At 40.8% G+C, this 19,220-nt stretch overlaps 1 protein-coding gene across 1 annotated transcript in view; it reads left to right on the top strand.

The window, feature by feature from the left end:
* Positions 1-2,477: 2,477 nt before the first annotated feature.
* Positions 2,478-19,220, top strand: part of LOC149278875 (sodium channel protein type 5 subunit alpha-like) — a 114,868-nt gene continuing 98,125 nt past the window's right edge. The window contains exons 1-4 of the mRNA XM_089501675.1: positions 2,478-2,747; positions 3,603-3,721; positions 9,569-9,658; positions 17,233-17,361. Of these exons, the coding sequence (XP_089357801.1) occupies positions 2,478-2,747; positions 3,603-3,721; positions 9,569-9,658; positions 17,233-17,361 (608 nt within the window). The remainder of the gene's footprint in view (positions 2,748-3,602; positions 3,722-9,568; positions 9,659-17,232; positions 17,362-19,220) is intronic.

A 19,220-nucleotide genomic window follows, 5' to 3' on the forward strand; every position in this document is an offset into this window, starting at 1 on the left:
TAAATGCCAAAAAACACCAATAGATCACAAAAAAGTCACACAAACGTTTTGTATCAGGGAGATTGCAACCCCCCTGGACCTGCCAACCCCCTAAACCTGCCACCCCCCCTGGACCTACCAACCCCCTAAACCTGCCACCCCCCCTGGACCTACCAACTCCCTAAACCTGCCACCCCCCCTGGACCTGCCACCCCCCCAGACCTGCCAACCCCCCGGACCTGCCAATCCCCTAAATCTGCCACCACCCATGGACCTGCCACCCCTAAACCTGCCACCCCCCCGGACCTGCCAACCCCCTAAACCTGCCACCCCCCTTGGACCTGTCACTCCCCTAAACCTGCCACCCCCCCTTGGACCTGCCACCCCCCTAAACCTGCTGCCGCCCTCCTAAACTTGCTGCCGTAGGCCTAGCCTCAGGGGGAGCCTAGAGTCACTGGCGCCTGGGTGCAGAATTTCCTCGGCGCCCCTATTGGGAGATGTTATAACATTGACCCAGCCCATGTCTGATGCCCCACCCCTTCTGTCACCACCCCTTCCTGTTAATGCCTCTCCCCTTCCCTACTAAACCTATCCCTTACTATTAATGCCCCATCGCATATACATTCAATATATATACATTTAAACAATAAATGAATACATTATCCTGTCAAAGTCCACTTGATATAGGAGACCGAATACTTACAATTTAAATAAAATGTATCTAATAAAATGATTAAAAATAAAAATTTGCATTTTTGTACTTTTTTTATTATATATATATATTTTCTAACAAAGGGCTGAAAACAAGCAGAATATTAAGAACGTTGCTATGGATTTCGAATCGTTCTGAACATTTAATGCCAATGTTCTCAGCGATCACACATCTTTCACCTTTTAGGGATGTTTGAGAAATAAACAGCGAGTTGTTCTGATCCCAATAATGATTTTGAAACGGTTACTATGGCTCCGTCATAAAAATGCATGTTTGTGATTAGCGATGGCACTTTTTCTGCAGAAAAATATATATCAGGAGAGATATGCTGATAATGTCATCGCGGCTTAAAGTATTTGTCGCTTTTGGCAAATATTACTTTTTTATGACTAAATAAATCCATTGAACAGTGTATCTGCAATATTATTCCTCCCCATTTAGTTGCTGACTGTCTTTCATTGGATTAAGCAGCTTCCGACCTCTGAGGTCCCCAAAACTCATGGAACTGCATTGTTTTTTAAATGCTGGCCCAAAATAAGCTATCAACTGATTAGACTCCTTTTTTTGGGCCAACACAGCAATATCGGGTTTTCATAGCATAAACAAGCAGGAGGGAGACATCATTCTCACTTTCTATCTAGAATATTAGCTACTTTGGTGAATCACTATTGGCTGTTAAAGGGTTAATGGTGGAAGAGTCTCAAGATCAGCTCATTTAGAATGTTTGAAGGCACTTGCCCCCTTTGCTCCCTTTGCCCCCAGCTATTTTCCACGTACTTGCTCTGGGTAGGAAAACGCTCCCATTGAATTTAATGGGAGTACATTCTTGCCACTGATTGGCTGCTTTAAACAGCCAATCAGTAGCATTAAACATCTATATACTTACAAATTAAAATTACAAAGTACTTTTATATGCATTGATTGTTTAGGGGGCTCCCAGGGACCTTTACATTTTTTTGGATATTATTTTTTTTTTATGGATATTAACTTTTTGGATATTATTTTCCACATTCATAGAGTTTTAAGGGTTAATCTGCAAAATGCAATTTTTAAAAAATATGTCTTCATTATTTAATCTACATAAACAAAAATATACTAATCCTCTTAACTATAATACTTTGTTGAAAGATGTTCTATTTAAAAAAAAATAAAAAAAAATTCTGCTGGATTTGAATATTTTAAGGTTTTTGATGAACCATCTGGATTATTTATAGAAATTTCTCAATTATTGAACTCGGGATAAATAGAATTAAAAACAGAAAACCAATTGATCTGGGAAACTCACAAAGTTTTGAACCCAACAATACTTTTATACATTTTATACCTAACCCTCATTGTTAAACGGCCAATACGGGAAAAATGTCTCAAAGCAAAATATTAAAAATTATGTTTTTTTGGTGTTTTCATATAATATACTTATTAAAGGTGTTCTACATACACTGCTTAACGTAACATTGAAGATTTCTTTAATTTAAGTAAAGTTTCGCCTCATTTTTATTTTTTGGCCGGGAACATTGAATTATCTCATGACACCAAATCAGGCCCTGATTGGCTGTGACCTTAGAAACGTAATTTTTTTTTTTGTTTGTTTTTAAATATGCAGTTAAGCCTTCAGAGGCTTCCATTTTCAATGGTCCTTCTCTTGTCATAGGCTCTATAAGAGGCTCCCGACAATAGGTTGGGGATAGGAACGCTGCTCTATCTGACGGGAAGTCCCCTCTTCTTTTTTTCCAGCTGATTCCAATGCTATGAGTAAGAATTAGTACAGAAGGAGCAGGATGAAAATATGGCAGTCCTGTTGTTACCACCGGGTCCTGAAAGCTTCCGCCGGTTCACCCCTGAATCCTTGGCTGCTATCGAAAAACGTATTGCCGAGGAGCAAGCCAGGAGCGCCAAACAGGAGTACAGAGAAGATGGAATCAACGAGGAGCCCAAGCCGGTGCCGCACCCTGACCTGGAGGCCGGCAAGCAGCTGCCCCGCATCTACGGGGAGTTTCCATCCAACCTCATCGGAGAGCCCCTTGAGGATCTCGACCCATACTACAGAAACCAGAAGGTGAGGAGCAGCCTGGGACCTCCCAGCGTTTCGGACTGGGAAAGAGGGGCACTTTTGTTTTAGGGGGTGTGGTTAGAGGCGTGGCTCAGGGTAGGGGCATTACCAGAAATGTGTTGTGCATTGGTGTCCATGTAAGAGTAAGGCATGTAGGAGAGCACATTCTCTATACACATTATTTGGGCTTTTAGGGCTGATACCCTCATATCCAGCAAACATTCTGACCTCCTAGAAGAGGGGCATCAGGGGTGGAGAGAGGGGCATTGGGGAGGAAAGGGGAGCATCAGGGGTAGAGAGAGGGACATCAGGTGTGGAGAGAAGGACATCAGGGGTGGAGAGAGGAGCATCAGGGAGGTAAGGGGGCATTAGGGGTGGAGAGAGGGACATCAGGGGTGGAGAGAGGGGCATCATGGAGCAAAGGGGGGTATCAGGGGTGGAGAGAGGGACATCAGGGAAGGAAAAAGGGGCACAGGGATTTGGGGCCAAAAGAAGAAAGAGACAAATAGGAGGTACGCAGCTTCTAACGTCCTGCATCCTTCTCGGGGTACACGAGGTGCACCTCAGGGGTAGAAACCAAATACATAACTAAGCAACGTTTGTCAATCGTAGCAGGAAGACACGGTCAGCATTTTATGATTCACAGTGGGTTATACGCACAATGTGATTGGTGTAAAGTTTGACAAGTAGTTTTATCGCCATAGCAACCCATGGAATGTTCCTGCTTATTTCATTTTTTTAAAATGTTTTCATAGAAACAATTTATCAGCGGCCGAGCGCCTGTTACGTTTGTTTTCTTTCTTTTAATTACGTATCCCTGCATATCTGACTCAGCTTTTTGTGTTTTGTTTTTTTTTGCAGACCTTTATAGTTCTAAACAAAGGAAAAACAATCTTCCGATTTAGTGCCACGCCTGCTTTGTATATAATTAGCCCTTTCAATCCTATCAGAAGAGCTTCAATCAAAATTTTGGTACATTCATATCCTTTCATGTGAAATTCTTCCTTCCGTCTGTTATGTTTTTTTTTTTTCCCCTTTTATATTTGGTGTGATCCCGCAATCCGTCAGCTCCAGACATAAAAAATCGAATCCGATATGATACTTCTCGCTATGTTTTTAGGTGTTTTATGTGATGTAAGGAAGTTTTAATGTACAGAGAGGGTGACCGATAAACGTAACAGCCGCCCAGCAGAAGTGGTAGAGGCTAATACAGCAAAGGAATTGAAACATGCATGGGGTAGATTAACCTATATCAAATTTATGAGTGTTTTAAGATAAATCAGCATTCTGTTTAACTTTATGTATTATTTTGGCTTTCATTTTTTCATGTCTATTAGTCAAGCAAAATGTTTAAGTAGCCAGCACTGGCATCGATTATATATTTAGAAGAATAATGTATTTTATTTAAAACTTTTTATGTTAAAACCCATTTCCTGCTGTTTCTATAGACATTATCGGGGCTTTTAGTGCTATAGAACCCTGCGATACCCTCATACCCAGCAAACATTCCGAGCTCCTAGAAAAGAGGGGCATTAGGGGCAGGAACGAGGGGCATCAGCGATTTGGGGCCCAAAGAGGAGAGGGACATGAATATCCATCCACCTGCTGTATCTATGTCATCAGGAGGCCCTTAGGCTTAAGGCCCCGCGGCCACCTTGTGATCACTATTCCTGATGAGACTTGTAGTCTTGAAAAGCCAAATCTGTATGAAAAATATGCGTAAAAAAACATATATATATTTTTTTATCATTTGAAATAATAATCAGCATAAAATTGCTCCTTGTTTCGCATGGCGGCTGTCTGTAAATGTTCCATTGTCGCCGGGAATGATGTTTGCTGTCGTTTAGCAAATGGCATTTTTTTTTTTTGTTTATCCGGATGTGATTTTCAATCAACGTGAGTGACACATGATTAATGGACAGGGGGTGGGTGGCTTTAGGTTAGAAAGAATGCAAAATTTATTAAGAATATATAAAATTAGAAGAAAAAAAAACCAATACGTCCGATTGCCGTGTGATTGGAAATCTTTTTGGACAAACCGTTCTTTACGTTTTTATGTATAGATAGAGCGAGTTCTCAAGCACAACAGAGGCAACATCTTCGGTTTTCCGCAATGAAGGTCAGGTGGAAAGTTTAGTTTTAGATTCCGGAATTTCAAACCCGGGCTGGACTCTAATCGATGCATCATACGACGAGGTGGACGTTATATTCATTGTTTGAAACAATGTAGCTCTTAGGTGCGAGACAAAGCGAAGCTGGTGGACAATATTAGGAAGAAGGAAGGAAATGTTGCAGACGAGATAATAGAAGAAAGCAGTCGGACAGCCAGTAAGGGAACGGAGGGCAGGTTCGGTGATTCGCTCGGTGGAATGATTGGAGAAACTTTTAAAAGAGAGATGAGAAGGTGGATTCAAAAAAAGAGATGGAGAAGACTTTGTTGGGTGGAGGAAGAGGCTGAAGGACATGGTTAAGTTGGAGGAGGTACTTGAGAAGATGAGAAGAAGGATAAGGTCAGGGTCAAGAGAGATGAGAGAAATAAAAGGACCAGGTGGTATTGGTAGTATAAAGAAGTCTGTCGTTCTTTTCAGTCCTACAAGCTTTCATTACCTCAAAGGTCACTTTATGCTTCTGAAGACGGGACCTTTTGAGGCCTTGAATGCTTATTTGATTCCACCTCTTACTCTGTTACGTTACATTTTTATTTATAGAGCACTAGCAGATTCTTTAACGGGAGAGAGAGTGAAGATTAACAGTAACATTAAACTCACACGTTAAGACATAAAGGGGGAGAAGAGAGCCACGATCGTGTGAGCTTACAATCCGTTAGTGGGTTGAAGGTCTGACTATTAAGGCTCATGGGGAGAAGTCAATGGCGGGAGAGGTGGTGAGAAGGTGGGAAGAGCAGATGGTTTCTTCAGGATGCAGGTTGAGGGTAGTCGGAGGGGAGGTTGTAAGCTTTTCAGAATAGGTGGGTTTGTTAGCGAGTGTTTAAAGTCAGAATCAAGGTTGTGGGCTGAGCGTAGAGGGTGGTTTGGAGACAAGAGCAGAGATAACGGTGGTGTAGTGTTGTTAAGGGACTGCAGCAGATAAAGAGCCACAAAGAAAAAGAGCAACGAAGAAAAAGAGCAACAAATTCTGGAAGAGATGTTCACGATGGATTAGAGCGGTGATGAGGAGGCCAATTAATAAGGGGGTTGCAGTAATCCTGATGGGAAATCACAAGGGAGTGGATTAATATTTTTGCTGCGTCTTGTGTGAGGAAAGGTCTAATTTGAGAGATATTTCATAGGTGACGGTGACATCATTTGGTGACAAAGGAGAGAGCCGGGTGTCAACGTCAGGGCAGCGAATGAAAAGGACCCAAGGAAACCATATCCCGATTGTCTTTACACCATCTTCTCTGAAAGCGATTGGCAGCACCAACTTTTCTGGCAGAATTTAAAGGACAGACGATAGATAGATGGGCATTGGGAGGAAAGCGGAGAAAGAATTAGGCAGATGGGGTCGGTTTAAGGGATATAAGGAAGAGGAGCACAGGAACCTTACAGGAGAGATAGAATTTAGGAAAGTTTGTTGTTCCTGCTGAAGGCAATAAAGGTTCTTAGTTAAGGAAAAGAGACATAGATATGGATTGTGACGACACAAAGATGAGCAGGTGAAACGGGTGAAGAAGAGGAGAGCAGGTACAGGAACATCTCCGGAACCTTGCATTAAACGCTACAGTTCCATTCTTGGGTTATAACTTAGCTTGTGATGTTCTAATTATTTCAGATGTTCGAATCCAGGCCTGATGCTCCTCGGCCCTGCGTATTTAGAGTATTTGGTTCTCGCTAGCGTGAATGGAAATGTTTTTTTTTATGGTATCCAGCCCTTTGTATTCCCTTTGTGGTTAATTAGTGGGATCTGCGTTACTCGGGAGAATACATATTTTTGCGGTAGGGCTGTGTAGTAGTATTGTGTTTGAGAACAGAAGCATTGTGTTGTAGAAAATGCTAAGGCATAAATATCATTAATTAATATTATACTCTGTGCACTTTATTAAACTTGGCTAAATGTTAGCTATTGTATTCTAATGTGTTTTTTTTCTTTTTTTCCCCATATGCATTTACATTTTTAATTTATTCCAGTTAAATGTTGTATGTTAAAGTACTTTAATATGCATTCCTCGCTGACGAGGTTGCCCAAGACACTGGAGCGTCCTTTTTATGATAACCAGTTTTAATTTCCATAGGATCCTTTTCTAAACTGGCAAAAGAACACGTGTTTTTTTCCCCCCAAAATAAATAATGCCGGAAATATAAAATGCAATGAATTTAAAAAATGAATAAATAATAAAAATAATAATTTATTTGCATCAGTAAATTTAAAATTTAAAAATGGTTTTGAGTTTTCAGTTTGTGGCAAACGAAAATCCACATCTATTTTAAGATAATATTTAATTATGGATGAAAACAAGTGAAAAATAAAAATATGCCAACCAAAGGCAGGAGGTGCACATATATGAGAGAATAATAATAATAATAATAATAAATGACATACATATATAGAGGAGATAAGGAGACATATACAAGGGAAGTATATATATATATATATATATATATATATATATATAAATTATTATTTTTATTTTTTTTGGGAGGTCTTTATTCAAAATAGGATTTTGTGACGTCTAGAGACTATTTAGTTATTTAAAATAAAAAATATGATTTTTCAAAAATCCAATAATAATATTTAAAAAAACAAAAACTCAAAAAAAATGTGCGATCACATGATGGCTCAGGCCATATAATAAAATTTTTTTACTTCAGACCTTTGTATTATATTTGGAGGTTTTCATTAATATTTAAGTAGCAATGACAATTTTTGCTATGTATCTGTACAGAGGGGGCGGTAAGTAAGTGGAACAGCCTCCCAGCAGAAGTGGTAAATCCTAATACAGCCAGGGAACTTAAACATGGGTCGAAGACGAGACCAACGACTGATAAAAGTCTTTACAGCAGGAAAATCGGACTAGATCTACTTAAAAAGTCTTCAAAATAAATGTGCTTTGTAGCCCTCACACCGTATATTATTTATGTCCACTTTATATAATATATATATTAATATAATTTTGAGCAGACACTTCATCAGAACCTTGTTTGCTGCTTTGATGCTGTCGATTAAATTACCTATTTTTTTTTTAACATTTTGACCAAAATAGACATAATTATAAGCCGCTTAGATATGAGATATTGATGTCGGCGAGTTTGTCAGTTTGGCCAACAATCTCAAACAAGCTTTTAATACAAATTGTGCGAGATTAGTAAATGACTTCTTGTGAGTAGCTAAAACACGATAATTGCGTATTAATCTGTAATTCCAAACCATTAGCCCGGACGTATAAGCAGCGCGTCTGCTTTCTATATCCCCTTCTCTATCCCCAATTATTTTAAAACTTTTCTCGCTCAAAAGCATAATCTTTCGAAAATAATGTCAAATTACCAAAAAAAAAAATAAGGAAGCCAAGATGGAATCTATTTGAGGAGACCGCTTAGAATCAATTACAGCTAATGACGGGGATATATTTAAACGCTTAAAGCGGAGTGACTGATGGAAATGTTATCATTTAAATCAACCCAACAGACACGGGCGCACAAAAACGTTTTCCGAATTAGGAATTCGCTATGGTGTCTCCTATTAAAAAGAATGTTACAGTTTATATTTTTTATTTAGATTATATTATGTTGAATATGTTTTTAACAAATTATTCAGAATGTTTAAATGTCTGTTTACGGTTGAGGGATTTTGCACCCAAATCCCTTGACTCCCCTCTTTTCTAGGAGGTCGGAATGTTTGCTGGGTATGAGGGGATCGCAGGGTTCTACAGCCCTAAAAGCCCCGATAATGTGTATAGAAACAGCAGGAAAGAGGTATATATAAATATTACTATGTGAATAATAATCAGTAGGTTACGTAAAAAATCTTGGACAAAAAATGTTACTCTTCAGCCATGAAATCTTGGAAAGCAGAAAGCGGAAGCGCTGTGATGAAGGCTTTTACAGTGTTGGCCACCCTTTTAGTTTTGATGTGGGCTCGAGTGTCGAGTGTTTTCATTCCTGTTATTAGGATAATGCACTCATCCAGGAGATAAAAGCAGAATGCCGGCTTCACTAACCGTATATAGGTACACGCCGCCATTAAAAGGTTTGGGGTCACTCAGCTGTTTTCATGGAAAACAAGGACATTTCTGGCTGTAACATAATTACAAAAGGGTTTTCTAACCATCAATTAGCCTTTTAAACTTAAACTAGGATCAGCGAACACAATGTGCCATTGGAACACAGGAGTGATGGGAGTGATAAAGGGCCATTGGAACACAGGAGTGATGGGAGTGATAAAGGGCCATTGGAACACAGGAGTGATGGGAGTGATAAAGGGCCATTGGAACACAAGAGTGATGGGAGTGATAAAAGGCCATTGAAACACAGGAGTGATGGGAGTGATAAAGGGCCATTGGAACACAGGAGTGATGGGAGTGATAAAGGGCCTCTGTACGCCCTGGTCACCTTACACTAGCAGTTTTAAGATAATTTAAGGATGCTGTTCCACTTTAAAAAAAAAAAAGTTTTTAGACATTTAGTAGTGTGAGATGTTTTTTCTAATTCTGAATTAAGTTACAAAATTTAAATTCAGCAGAGAAGGTGGAACAGCATCTTTAATAAAATACTCGGATTGCCTGATTTTGGTGCTTAGAAGATAATATCCAACATTCAGCCTATTTTTTGTGAAAGGAGGGTTTATATTATATTTTGAAAAAATAAGTAATTTCCTTAACAAACTGCCCATACATTGTTCAGTATGTTTATAATGTGCACTATTTTAACAAACTGTGTGTTTATGGCCATGTCTGAGTCCGGAACGTGGAGCAAGTATGTCGAGTAAGTATTCATTTTATTCTCTTTTCAAGTTTGTTATTTTTCATTATTCATGATAAAAAGCCATGAGAAACACAATATGTCTTCATTTATTCTTGTAAACAATTGAAATGCGTTATATTTGGGAGTTTGGAAGGGTTGTAATGTCCAGCATTCTCTGGAATTAGTTACATTCATTTACAAATTAATAGATGAATGTGGATGAAGGAATGGACTTGATGTAAGAGATTGCCAATTAGGCTTCCCTTGAAGACCCGGAACTAGTTTTATAAGGATCCTATAAGAACTTGTCAAATCTTGTGAGGTTCTGGGTTCTATATTAGGGTAACCTGATGTTTTCCTTAACCAGAGACCACATAAAAGATAAACCATAAAGGGCTGTGATGATTTTAATCAATGCAATGTGATTTTGTTTCATACACCCTCCGTGAATTCCAAAAGGACTTTTGACTTTATACTTTAAGTTCCATATGGACGTACCACCATAAGTTTCATAACGACATATCTTCATGAGCTCCATATGCACGTACCTTTATAAGTTCCATAAGGAAGTAGCACCATAAGTTCCATACGGACGTATCTTCAGGAGTTCCATATGCAGGTACCTTAATAGGTTCCATGAGAACATACCACCATAAGTTCCATTAGAACCTACCACCATAACTTCCTTAAGGACATAGAACCATAAGTACGTACCTTCATAATGTCCATAAGGACGTACATTCATATGTTCCATAAGGACATACCGCCACAACTTCCATAAGAACGTACCACTATAAGCTCCATAAAGATGTAGAACCATAAGTTCTATAAGAACATTCTATGCCCACGACAAGGAAATAATTCTACCCCTGTACAAGTCACTAGTCAGACCACACATGGAATACTGTGTACAGTACTGGGCACCAGTGTACAAGAAAGATATAGTGGAGCTGGAGAGGGTTCAAAGACGGGCAACCAGAGTAATAAGGGGAATGGGAGGACTACAGTACCCAGAAAGATTATCAGAATTGGGGTTATTTAGTTTGGAAAAAAGACGGCTTAGGGGGGATTTAATAACTATGTATAAATATATAAGGGGACAGTACAGAGATCACTCCCAGGACCTATTTATACCCAGGACTGTATCTATAACAAGGGGACATCCTCTACGGCTGGAGGAAAGAAGGTTTCTACACCAGCACAGACGGGGGTTCTTTACAGTAAGAGCGGTGAGATTATGGAACTCTCTGCCAGAGGAAGTGGTGATGGTAAACTCAATAAAAGAGTTCAAAAGGAGCCTGGACGTGTTTCTTGAAAGCAATAATATTACAAGTTATGGATATTAGATTAATAGGGACAGAACGTTGATCCAGGGATTTATTCTGATTGCCATATTTGGAGTCGGGAAGGAATTTTCCCCCTGGTATGGGGCAATTGGCATCTGCTTCATAAGGGTTTTTTGCCTTCCTCTGGATCAACACAGTAGGGACACAATATGTATATAGGTTGAACTTGATGGACTTTGGTCTTTTTTCAACCTTATGAACTATGTTACTATTATACGTTCCATAAAGATGTACTGCTTTAAATTCTGTAATTACCTACCTTCTTAAGTTCCATAAGGAATACCACCACAATTCCATAAGGACATACCACCAGCAGTGCTATAATGACAAACCACTGCATTGGTTCCATTGGGACGTCTTTGACTTTCATGAGTTGAACATCTAGCTGAACAGCTTTTGGATGAAAGTCATTTTGGGAAGATTTTATCATATTTCTATGACACTGTATCCCTCCATCTTTATGCACTTGGTATATTTCCGGGATTGTAATGTCACGGTTTGCCCAGAATTTAATCATACAATTTCTAAGCACTGGATTATTCGGCTGAATGCCTAAATCTTGGAACATGTTCGAATTTGTAGAACGCTCTCTGTATTTACTTTTTTTTTTTTTTTAATTTACTGTAAATATTCAGCTATTCTGACATTAAATTGTGTTCTGATATAATGCTTTGCCAGGGTTTGCTAGTCTTTTGAGCTACACTCATCACATAAATAAACGCAATATCCACCTCACTGCCATCTCACGCCATCTGGCAAACCCGCCAGTCCTGCAACATCATAATAGAGAAATGGACAGATTTTGAGCTGCGTTCACTATAAAAAACCCCCCAGAAAGTCTAATGTTTGTGTCATTAAAGGGAAAGTTCCAAAAATTACTTTTCTCAGGGAGCGTAACCCCCAGCGCTGTATACAGTAATAACACTTAGTGCTCCATAAAATAATAACCCCATGTTGGATTGAACTGACAAAACCTGGTTTTATCTCATTTTGTCCCAATAAACTCCCTTTATCTGCAGACCTGGAGCCGCCGTTGCTGTCAGTCATGTGATATTTTGGGTGACTTTCCCGGCTCAAACACCACGCTGGGCTGATGCTTTATGGCAATGCTGGTGAAGTCTGCCTTACATAGACTTTCATTAATCAGAGAGTCCAGTTGGGTGAATAAGACTAAGCCATTCTACAAGCAGTAAGGAGTCAGGGTGTTTGTCTAGTAGATTGGCATCAGATAACAGAGTGAGAACTCCAAATGGCTAATATGCTGCTGCCTGCGCTGTAAAGAGTAATAACCCCCCAGCACTGTATACAGTAATTTACCCCCGGAGCTGTATACAGTAATAACCCCCACAACTGTATACAGTAATAACCCCCCAGCGCTGTATACAGTAATAACCCCCAGCGCTGTATACAATAATAACCCCCTGAGCTGTATACAGTAATAACCCCCAGCGCTGTATACAGTAATATTCCCCCAGCGTTGTATACAGTAATATAACCCCCAGTGCTGTATACAGTAATATAAGCCCACAGCGCTGTACACAGTAATAACCCCCAGCACTGTATACAGTAATATAACCCCCCAGCGCTGTATACAGTAATATAACCCCCAGCGCTGTATACAGTAATATAACCCCCAGCGCTGTATACAGTAATATAACCCCCAGCGCTGTATACAGTAATATAACCCCCAGCGCTGTATACAGTAATATAACCCCAGCGCTGTATACAGTAATATAACCCCCAGCACTGTATACAGTAATAACCCCCAGCGCTGTATACAGTAATATAACCCCAGCGCTGTATACAGTAATATAAGCCCCCAGCGCTGTATACAGTAATATAACCCCCCAGTACTGTATACAGTAATAAAAGCTTTTGAACGTCAGTGTGTATTTAATTTTTTTTATATAAATTATAACATCCCATAAATGAAAGGAAAATTGTTATGAAATAAAACGTCATGTGCATTTTTGAGGTAGGATGCTGGTTTTGCTTCCCTTCTAAATATAAACTAGTTTTGAATTAGTCTTTTCTTAATCTACACAAACAAATACAGTCGGAACAAACGTCCGATACGCCATTAAAAATAATAATAATAATAAAAAAAACAATAATGAATAAAGGTTTGTTTTGAGCCGGCAGTGGTTTGGCAAACATCAGCTGCACTTATTGGCTTATCTCATCGCAGTCAACAGACGGGGGGGGGGGATGCCCCTGGGTTATATTGGCAATTTTAGTCCAAATCACAGCCGCCAACGGTTATAAAAGAAAGGCACCAATTTTTAGATGTTGCGGAAGAAAAACTCAGCGCTCATCTCCGATTGTAGAATCCTTCATTGGAACTGGGGTTAGGGTGAATGATGTATAAGGTATGGCATGTGAATGATGTATAAGTTATGGTGTGTGAATGATGTATAAGGTATGGCGTGTGAATGATATATAAAGTATGGCGTGTGAATGATGTATAAGGTATGGCGTGTGAATGATGTATAAGGTATGGCGGGTGAATGATGTATAAGGTATGGTGTGTGAATGATGTATAAGGTATGGCGTGTGAATGATGTATAAGTTATGGCGTGTAAATGATGTATAAGGTATGGCGTGTGAATGATATATAAGGTATGGCGTGTGAATGATGTATAAGGTATGGTGGGTGAATGATGTATAAGGTATGGCGGGTGAATAATGAATAAGGTATGGCATGTGAATGATGTATAGGGTATGGTTGGAGAATGATGTATAGGGTACGGCGTGTGAATTATATATAAGGTATGGTGGCTGAATGATGTATAAGGTATAGCGTGTGAATGATGTATAAGGTATGGCGTGTGAATGATGTATAAAGTATGGTGGGTGAATGATGTATAAGGTATGGCGTGTGAATGATGTATAAGGTATGGCGTGTAAATGATGTATAAGGTATGGCGTGTGAATGATATATAAGGTATGGCGTGTGAATGATGTAAAAGGTATGGCGTGTGAATGATGTATAAGGTATGGCGTGTGAATGATGTATAAGGTATGGTGGGTGAATGATGTATAAGGTATGGCGGGTGAATAATGAATAAGGTATGGCATGTGAATGATGTATAGGGTATGGTTGGAGAATGATGTATAGGGTACGGCGTGTGAATTATATATAAGGTATGGTGGCTGAATGATGTATAAGGTATAGCATGTCAATGATGTATAATGTATGGTGGGTGAATGATGTATAATGTATAGCGTGTGAATGATGTATAAGGTATGGCATGTGAATGCTTTGTTGCCAATAACTCATTCTCATACAAGGTCAGCACCTTATGGGTTGGAATGATTCCAAGTCGTTTGGCATGTGACAGATCCTTCATTACATCCTCGAGTGAGAATCAAGCAATCATATATCTTATAGCTTGACCTGAGAGCAGTCTGGAAATAAGTATGAGTTCATTAGGCTGATTACCTGCCCGGGGCAGAAAGACAGCGGAAATATTGCCTCCTTCAAGAACTGTGCTTAGAATGCATATTAGAATGTTCTGCATGAGAGATCGGTAGAACGTATACAGTACGTCGTGCTACGGTGAGGATTATATAGACAAGAAAGACGACTGATAAAGGTTTGAGTCCTTGCAGCAGGAGAAACGGGCGACTTGACGGGGGCCGACGGATTCTCTGTTGACAAGACCACTCTAAAAGTGTATCATTTTTTGCGCATGCACCACGTGAACTTTGCCATTGAGCATTTGCCAGTCTGGTCGTCGGGACCATCACATCAAATTCGGGACTGTGGAGGGAGCTGATTGTGATCAGATATATTGAGATACTCGTAAAGTATGATCTTTGGAGAAATATTCTGTGCAGGTCTCGGAGGTCTGTTTACACGGTGTGAATGAATGTATCGGGGGGGGGGATCTGCAGAGGAAACCAGTTCAGCTTCACAAATACACCTTCCGCCCACACGCTCTGATTAGTCGTCCGTTCATTTAACAATCAGTGAGAGAACAGCAGGGCCCAGAGATGTATGGTATAACGTGTCATAATCATCCATACAGGAAAACAGAGTTTGGGAGTATGTAGTCTTTGATGTATCCTATATTTGTCCTGTGAATATTTTGTATACTTTACTGAGAGGGTGGTAGATAAGTGGAACAGCTTCCCGGTAGAAGTGGTAGAGGCTAATACAGCGAGGGGTATTAAACATGCATGGGATAGACATACGGCTCCTGAATCTAAGACGAGACCAACGACTGATTAATCTTTGATTCTTTACAGCAGGAGAAACGGGCGACTAGACGGGGGCCGGATGGGGGCCGATCTGCCGGCAAATTCTATGTGTTTTTATATTCCATATTAATTGTTAATTTATATTATATTATATTTATAATTTGATTGTTAATTTATGTTCATTTATACACGCAAACTGACGGTATTAAGTAGGTTAAATAAAGTTTTTTAGGGATCTTTGGACATAATGCTTATTTTTTACTGGAAATCATGAAACCTCTAGAGGAAACCCAGAAATGATCCAGCCTACTGCAGGCCGTGTCAGCACTGAACGGGTTAAATATCGAGGCCTGCCGTGTCTGGATACATCTGTTGCAGGGAAAGATCAATTTCAATTACGTTTAGGGAAAATTCGTAGGGCAGAGGAAAACTCAGATCCGTAATCGAACGATAAATGCGGGTCAGGATCATAGCGCTTTGGAACTCCTTCAGTGCCAGCTGAGGGCACCCCCCACACGGCACACATAGGGTTAAGCGGGTCTGCCACCGAACAGAGTTTTTAAAAGAAATATACTCTGTTCTAGGAATGGCTCAGCACCCCGACACGTTGCCACAATTTCAGTCTGAGAATGATGGGAGTTGTAGTCACTATGTATCCCGGCTTATTAAGCACATGGGAGTTGTAATCCGCAGCCTGAGCCGCGACAGGGATGAGGTTGTTACTTAAGCTGCAGCTGATTGTTTGCATTTTTTATTTTTTGATTGAGCATGATGGGAGTAGTCCACAGTCTCCTCGATGCCAGCATTGCTTCATATCCCCACTTTTATTTCTTGTTTGGCTCAGCTTAATGGGAGTTGCAGTCCTCATCCTCCACTATGCAGTTAGTTGAGGGCTTCTGTATATCATTTTGCGCAGTCTTAGCATGATGGGAGTTGCAGTTCACAGCGGTGCCAGGCGTTCCATACTTCTCGTACGAGAGGGACTTACCTGCCTCGGGACAGCTGGGAGATATGATTGCTATTCCCCGTATTACACCTCTGGATTGAAGGGCCCGGGCCCCGGTGATGCTTCCAGGCCACGCTTCCCTATGTGGGCTGCGCTCGTTAATGAATTGATTTCCAAGACGCGGCGCTCAGGCTTGATCTAATTACCAGCAGCCCGTACGGATGTGTTTGTACCGGAGCTTTCATTCATGCGCAGATTAATGAACTCAACACGGGCGAAGCACCAAACAGACACAACTTAACTCTCTGCAGCATGCGAGTGGATAGCAGTAAAGCGGTATCTGCACGGTGCGAAGGCAATCGCCATCAAAATGTATATATCATGGCATAGTAACCCCTAACCCCTAGGACGCTCATGGCTCCCGATTATCCCAGCATCTCCAGTCTGCCGTAGTAGGGGTTACATTTCTAGTAAATGGAATAGTTTTGGGGTCCTTGCCCATTGTCCTCCATTAGCCATTTAAACTTCTGAATATCCCTGGGTGAAATAAAATATTGATTGATAAAGAGGCATTAATAAATGTATACTGGCGGCCATGGGGTCTCCAGTAGATACATGGAGGTGCATAAGCAGTGGCAAAAGGTGGCACCAACCCCCCAAGTCCCCCACCCAAAAGCTGTTCCACCTTCTTTGCTGAATTCACTACTTTTATCACTAAATGCTGCATTAAAGACGTCACTCCTTGTACTGTGGAACGCCCCAAACTTCCCCAGGAATAATTACTAAATCTTGTAAAAATTTGTTTCATTCCTTATTTTTCCCGGGAACGCTTAATGGTCGTGTGACGCGAAAGCAGACGCTGATTGGTTGTTGTCGTGACCAATGAAAAGTTACTTAAAACAAAGTTCTGTGTTTTGTGCGATTACACCATCATTACGAGGAAGAAATCACATTTTAGTTTGTTTTTATAATGAAAGACTTAAATAAGGGAAGGAATCGGCCAATTGGATTCTCCGGATTCTCTCTGCGGCTGTCTGTGATGCCATTTGAAGAAGTCCTTGACCTGTAACAGCTGACTTTACTTTTTCCTCCCCGCTCAGGTACACGTTCACCGGTATTTATACTTTTGAATCACTGATAAAAATCCTGGCACGAGGATTCTGCTTGAAAGAATTTACTTTTCTTCGGGACCCATGGAATTGGCTGGATTTCAGCGTTATCGTCATGGCGTGAGTTATACCTTCTTCTGGTAACCTGCTCCTTAACCGCGGGGCCACCATCAGAAATCTTAGGGGCCCGATACAAATATAAAGCCTTGGATCCCCATGCCCCTCCCATCAGACCGCCCCCTGTCCGTCCTATTGCCCCGCCCATATTAGACTCATCACCTCGCCTTATGATCCCCCCATAAGCGCAACAGGGCCAAACTAGGGGGCCCGATCTCTCTGCTCTCTCACTGCGAGAAGGGAGGACGGGATGGACTTTTAGAGAAATAAATTATTAACTATTCTCTACCTCCGTTTTATTAATATAGTCATTATTATTAACCATTCACCTGCCGAGGGGTTTGTCAGACACGGTTTGGAAATAATCAATGTGTTGAGTCTTGGGGAATATTTTGTCTCATAAAGTAAATTTAATGAATAATTATTATACGACAATTTGAAATTAAGTTATTTTAAGCATATATATATATATAAAACTAACTGTTTTTTGATAATTTCCTTAAAATTATTTTTCTTATGCATTATTATGTTATTATATGCTGTGCACATACTAGACTCCTCAAGTGACAAATATATATATATATGACACACACACTATGGTTTAAAGTTTTGGGGTCAATTAGAAATGTCCTTTTCTCCATTAAAATAACATGAAATCCAGTGCAGACAGGGTTAATGTTGTAAATGACTGTTGTAGCTGGAAATTTTTTTATAGAATCTCTTCATAGGCGTACAGAGACCCTTTATCACTCCCATCACTCCTGTGTTCCAATGTCCCTTTATCCCTCCCATCACTTCTGGGTTCCAATGGCCCTTTATCACTCCCATCACTCCTGTGTTCCAATGGCCCTTTATCACTCCCATCACTCCTGTGTTCCAATGGCCCTTTATCACTCCCATCACTCCTGTGTTCCAATGGCCCTTTATCCCTCCCATCACTTCTGGGTTCCAATGGCCCTTTATCCCTCCCATCACTCCTGTGTTCCAATGGCCCTTTATCACTCCCATCACTCCTGTGTTCCAATGGCCCTTTATCACTCCCATCACTCCTGTGTTCCAATGGCCCTTTATCACTCCCATCACTCCTGTGTTCCAATGGCCCTTTATCCCTCCCATTACTCCTGTGTTCCCATGGACCTTTATCACTCCCATCACTCCTGTGTTCCAATGCCCCTTTATCCCTCCCATCACTCCTGTGTTCCAATGGCCCTTTATCCCTCCCATTACTCCTGTGTTCCCATGGACCTTTATCACTCCCATCACTCCTGTGTTCCAATGGACCTTTATCACTCCTATCACTCCTGTGTTCCAATGGCCCCTTTATCACTCCCATCACTCCTGTGTTCCAATGGCCCTTTATCACTCCCATCACTCCTGTGTTCCAATGGCCCCTTTATCACTCCCATCACTCCTGTGTTCCAATGGCCCTTTATCCCTCACATCACTCCTGTGTTCCAATGGACCTTTATCACTCCTATCACTCCTGTGTTCCAATGGCCCCTTTATCACTCCCATCACTCCTGTGTTTTAGTGCCCCTTTATCACTCCCATCACTCTTGTGTTCCAATGGCCCCTTTATCACTCCCATCACTCCTGTGTTCCAATGGCCCTTTATCCCTCACATCACTCCTGTGTTCCAATGGCCCTTTATCACTCCCATCACTCCTGTGTTCCAATGGCCCTCTATCCCTCCCATCACTCCTGTGTTCCAATGGCCCTTTATCACTCCCATCACTCTTGTGTTCCAATGGCCCCTTTATCACTCCCATCACTCCTGTGTTCCAATGGCCCTTTATCCCTCACATCACTCCTGTGTTCCAATGGCCCTTTATCACTCCCATCACTCCTGTGTTCCAATGGCC

The sequence above is a fragment of the Sceloporus occidentalis genome, unplaced genomic scaffold (genome assembly GCF_023333645.1).
Source record: "Sceloporus occidentalis isolate IW3139 unplaced genomic scaffold, rSceOcc1.0.p SCAF_178, whole genome shotgun sequence".
Taxonomy (NCBI): Eukaryota; Metazoa; Chordata; class Lepidosauria; order Squamata; family Phrynosomatidae; genus Sceloporus; species Sceloporus occidentalis.